This window comes from Triticum urartu, chromosome 1 (genome assembly GCF_003073215.2).
Source record: "Triticum urartu cultivar G1812 chromosome 1, Tu2.1, whole genome shotgun sequence".
NCBI lineage: Eukaryota > Viridiplantae > Streptophyta > Magnoliopsida > Poales > Poaceae > Triticum > Triticum urartu.
The window spans coordinates 67,857,819-67,863,238 of record NC_053022.1 but is presented as its reverse complement, the minus strand read 5'-3'; the positions used below and the strand labels follow the sequence as shown (position 1 = coordinate 67,863,238).

At 46.3% G+C, this 5,420-nt stretch overlaps 1 protein-coding gene across 1 annotated transcript; it reads right to left on the bottom strand.

Moving 5' to 3' along the window:
* Positions 1 to 3,342: 3,342 nt before the first annotated feature.
* On the bottom strand, positions 3,343 to 4,519 carry LOC125508394 (zinc-finger homeodomain protein 9-like). Its single transcript, XM_048673126.1, has one exon. The coding sequence runs from the start codon at positions 4,483 to 4,485 to the stop codon at positions 3,937 to 3,939; it is 549 nt and encodes a 182-aa protein (XP_048529083.1). The 5' UTR covers positions 4,486 to 4,519; the 3' UTR covers positions 3,343 to 3,936.
* Positions 4,520 to 5,420: the final 901 nt, after the last annotated feature.

Genomic DNA, 5,420 nt, shown 5'->3' with positions numbered 1-5,420 from the left:
GCCAAGAGAGCGGCGCCAGCGTTGAGGATCAGGTATGGCACGTCGGTCTCCCACCTATCTTCACCGTGTGCACCCGCCAACTGTTTGTTCCTCCGCGCAGTTGCTGCGCATGTTCGCCTTGTATCGGCAAGGCAACAACGACACCGAATTCAAGTACCTCCACGTCTACAAGCGCATTGACATGTGCGAGAAGTGGGCGGAAGTCCGGCGCACCCTCGACAAGGCCAAGGAAACTTACAAGCCGGACGCGCCGACTCCGGACGTGTCAGAAGGGCGGCCGGACGACAACAAATGTGCCAAGAAGGGGAAACACGCCGACGCACCCACCGCTCGTGTGCAGGAGTCCATCGAGCACTGCCTCGCCGACGCGCAGGCCCGGGCCGCCCTTCGTGAAGAGAAAACCGAGGCGCAGTGGTCGGCGTTGATGTCGAGCAGCGCCGTCAAGCTCGACCTACTCCGGACCAACGTTGCCGCGAAGAAGAGAAACACCGACCTGGCTTTCCTGCTGGGCGGGGAGGACATGCTCCAGAGCAACGACGAGGCGGTCAAGGCGTGGTACTTGGCGGAGCGTGGCCTCATCCTGAACCAGCTTCCCTCAACGACGCCGCCCACGCCGACGCCGCCGCCAAGCCCGAGCGATAATGCCGCCGAGACTCCCCACAGCACAGAAGCCACGCCGATGCCGCCAAGCATGGAGACCCCGCCAAGCCCGCGCACGCCGACTCCGCCGACGCCGGAGGCCGACCTCGTCGTCTGATGCGCAAGCGTGTCCTTTCTGCTTTTTGTACGCCAGACTTTTCATTCGATCGTCGAACTTGTGGCCGCTTGATCGCCGGATTTGTGACGTCTATTTTGTGAGCGATAATGACTACGTTTGAATTTGCCGCGGCTGAGGGGCGGTGCCTGGGGAGCGTGACATGGAGGTAGGTCGCTCCAGGGGTCAATCTAGCATCGGTTCATCCCAGGCCACTCTTTTTTGACGTCCTGAAAGGGTCAACGGCTGGAGATGCTCTAAAGGAGCAGCCCATGGCCTTAGCGGAAGAGATTCACAGAGAGAGAGCATGTTTTCGACGTTGTCCTAGCCGTTGGGTTGGCGCAGTCCACGGTTGAGAGGAGGAGCCCGGAAATCTTGCGCACGACCACCTCTCGTCGGAGGCTTGGAGGAGGAGACGGGGTGAGAGGACGAGAGGCAAAAGAATCTTTTCAGCATCACCGTGAGCGAGCAATGGGACAAAAAGAAAACAGTGGCAGCCACGGTAGAGAAAAAAATCATGCCATGAAAAGGTTCCCCGGCTACGACTCGGTTCTGGGATGGTCCATGGGCTTCAATGTCAGCGCGTGGTCCCTCTGTCAAAAGTGTCGCCTACTGCAGAAAAGGCACAGGGATCGCGACATTTCCTAAACGGAGCATGTAGCGCCCGTTTTAGGCTTACTGGTACACGGCGCACACCCCTTTCACTCCGCTGGGCCGGCCCATCTCCTTTTTCCTAAGCACCAGCAACATCCCTGTCAAGCAAAGCATCGCTAACCATCACGCTAACTCGCTCATATGTGAACTAGCATCTTTTTCCTCTATTTCTTATCTATTCATTCCTCTTTTCCATTTTCCTTTTTTCGTTTTTGTTTTCTGTTTTTCCTTTTTTTTTGGTTCTTCCTAGTTTGATGTTTTTGCTTGAAATTCGTGATTTTTTTCTTAAAAATCAATGACTTTTTTCAAATTCGATGAACTCTTTTCCAAATTCGATGAACTTTTTTCAAATTGGATGAACTTTTTTCCAAATCCGATAAACTTTTTTCAAATTCGATGAACTCTTTTTCCAATTTCGATGAACTTTTTTCAAATTTGATGAACTTTTTTCAAATCCGATGACCTTCTTCCAAATCCGATAAATTTTTTTCAAATTTTATGAACTCTTTTCCAAATTCGATGAACTTTTTTCAAATTTGATGAACTTTTTTCAAATCTGATGAACTTTTTTTCCAAATTCGATGAACTTTTTTCAAATTCGATGAACTTTTCTTGAAAATTTATTAACTCTTTTTTCAATTTGGATGAACATTTTTCAAATTCGATGAACTCTTTTTCAAATTCGTTGAACTATTTTTCAAGTTTGATGAACATTAAATGAATATGCATTAATTTTTTTTTATTTTGATGAACGTTTTTCAAAACCAATAAAAGATTTTTTTCAAATTTGATGAACCTTTTTTGAAAACCAATGAACTTTTTCAGGTTTGTGTAATTTTCCTCCAAAATGAAGAACAATTTTCAAAATCTATGAACTATTTCAATGTCACGATCTCTTTCCAAAAAAAATCTATGAAATAGAATAGCACGGCGACATTATTTATTATGCCTTTGCCGCTGTTACTAATCACTACTTACATGATAGATTGAGTGGCTAGCGGACTCGTACCTAAACTGGAAGGTTGTGTGTTCGAGACCAGGAGATGTCTTTTTCCAAAAAAAAATCGTGAGCTGTTGTGTACGCTGCTGAGCGCGATTCGTGGGCCGGCCCAACTGGGCGCCGTAGCGAGCGCCAGGGAAAGGTTCGGGCGCCTGAAGCGCCCGATAGGAGCTCCCAGGGATAATAGGGTTGACGCGCGGATAATAAACAAGAAAAAGGCCTTCTACTTTTCATCCTTCGGCCCACGCACGGATCACAGAGCAGGCATGTGTGGTTGCGATAGTTCTGACCAGAGTCTGTTCGGATATCCACAATTTCGCCTATATATATATATATTTGGAGATTTCTTATTATTACATGCATTTATCTCAGGATACAAATTGTGTGTGTGTGTGTGTGTGTGTAAATTAAAGAATATGGTTGTCTTCGATATTACAGCATGTATTAATTTGTCAAGATTATCTATACAAAATTCACATCTATAAGATACAAATCTATCGCTAGTTGGCATTAGTTAGTGATTAGTTTCTAAAGATACAAATCTATATTTGACGAAAGAGCAGTAATATTAGGATGCATTAGTTTGTTTCCAAAGATACAAAATAGCATGTGGAGAGATATACACTAGCTAGTACGCATTAGTTTCTTAAGACGGGCATGCATTAGTTTCTTAAGCAGGGTACTAATCAGCAGTAATGCATGCAACCAAGCCTGTAGCAAAGGCCACGTTTTAATCTGGAGCCAAGCCTAGCCTCCAGTGACTAAGGTCAAAAAAGTGATGGACATGAAACGGGCTAATGGAGGATGAAGTGTGATAAATAATGAGCTCCTCTTGACCCAATGCCTCGATATGAACCGTCCGATCCAGGTTCCTGTGCATGGATGCGTGCTTTTCGCGCCGCGTGCAATTGCGACTTTTCTCATTTCTTTCACCTTCTTTTATTCTGGTACAAGGAAAACGTGCAATGCCCATGACCCCGACAAATTTGTGACATCCCACAGATGGATCGACCGTGCCACGAAAATCGCTCAAAGTAGTTGAGCCTACCAGCAAAAAACGCTAACATAAGAAATGCTTTTCATGGCAGCCGAAAAACATCCCATGGTAGCAGAAATGATAAATGCTTCCATGGTAGCAGAACAAATAAAAGCTTCCATGACAGCCGAATGTTGCCATGGCAGAGAAAACTAGACACATACAAGATTTATTCTAACACTGGTGGTGTGATGGTGGTGGGGGAAGATGGAGACGGGATGGTTCGACAACAGATGATGCTGCAGTGGAGGGGTTGTGGCCGCTGGGGTACTTACGCTTCTTGTTGTTCATCCAGTTCCTGAAGACTTTCTTGCTGACGCCTATGTCGTGGCATCTTGCTTCGATGAAGTCCTTGTCGCGCTTCTGCAGGCGCCACCCCAGGTGCTCCGACAGCTCCTCCATCCGCAGCTTCTGGTCGATGGTGAACGTGGTGCGGGACCGCTTCCTCTCCAACATAACCCCATGAGGCGGTGGCGCCGTCGCCGGTGAGAGCTAGGCGGCAAGCCTCTGGATCTGCAGTGCCCTCGGCAGGAAGTTATGTTGCCCAGAAGAGAGCTGTTGCGTCACCTGTGCTGGATGGTACACAGGTGGAGGTTGCAGTGGTTGGGGCACGGAGCACTCGTCATCGTACTCCGTGCCTTCTGAGTCGTACTCTGTGGCATCTGAGTCGTACTTCATGCCATCTGAGTTGGTGTTAGAGTCGACACCCGGGAGCCAGTCCTCCGACGTCTCCTCCTTCCTGCGCTGCGGCAGGCCATGGAGCACTGTCTCCACCATGGGCGCCAACAGCGGCGACCTCTCCGTCATCACCTTGCGGTGGAAGCTGCGGTGGCAGCCGCAGGCTGCGCACTTGTACGACGACGCGTCGGCGGGGTTGAGGTCCCCCAAGGGCATCCACTCCCCACAGCCGTCCACGACATGCCCACCGCTAGCCAGTGCGTGGTTCCTGCCGCACTCGTTGTACTTCGCCTCTTGCACCGCCGGCGCCACAACTGCCTGCCTCACCTTCTTGACAGAGCCGCTGGGGTACTTGACGTCCATGGCCTCCACGATGTCACTTGCTTGACAAAGATTACACACTAGGGAGAAAAAACAAAATTAGAACTCTGAGAATGCTATTTTTGAAGCGTTTTTGGAGTGCCTATATTTTTTTACCCAAAGAATTGTGAATGTCATCTCTTCACAAAAAAAATATGTGTAAGGAGAACACTTAAGAATGTTTCTCTCCAAAAAAACATCAAATTTTTCTTGCTATTGTTCAGAATTTACTACGCGTGTCCATCTACGAGCAGAATGACACTTTCACATCTCCTCTTGCATCACTATGGGCTAATGTTAACTACGCGTTTAACTTGCAAGTAAAATACATAGGTGGACTGTCAAAGAGAGCAATAATATTTTTTAGAGATAGACTAACAACGCCAGATGACTATAAAACTCTCATGGTTGTAATCATTACCCGTGTAGTTCGTGAGTGGAGGGAATTATTTTCCAAAGAATTCTTAGAGATAGATCACTAGAACTCGCACCCACTCACCCACTCTTTCGTAGATGGACACACAACCTCGAACCCGCCGTTGGTTGTGTCACGTCCAGTGGTCCAGATGTAGAGCCTCAATGCTACGTACCAAACAATGCTAGCTAGAACTCGTTGGCTCTAAAGATATAGTATATGTATATATTATATATACCACCCGCAAAAAAATGTATATACATACCATATTAATTTATATATATATATATATACACTATTAATTTCTCGATATATACATGATTAATTTCTCAAGATTTACCAGAAATATGTACTTATTTATTTGGAGATTTCTCATTATAACATGCATTTATCTTAAGATAGAAATCATATATACATAGATATATATATCCAATATAAATTAATACGGTTGCACTTATCTCTAATCTATCTATATACGGTTGTCATCTATATTATGGCATGTATTAATTTCTCTAGATTATAT

Excerpts from the sequence above, each read along its gene's own strand:
- LOC125508394 (XM_048673126.1), bottom strand. The coding sequence starts at position 4,485 with ATGGACGTCAAGTACCCCAGCGGCTCTGTCAAGAAGGTGAGGCAGGCA.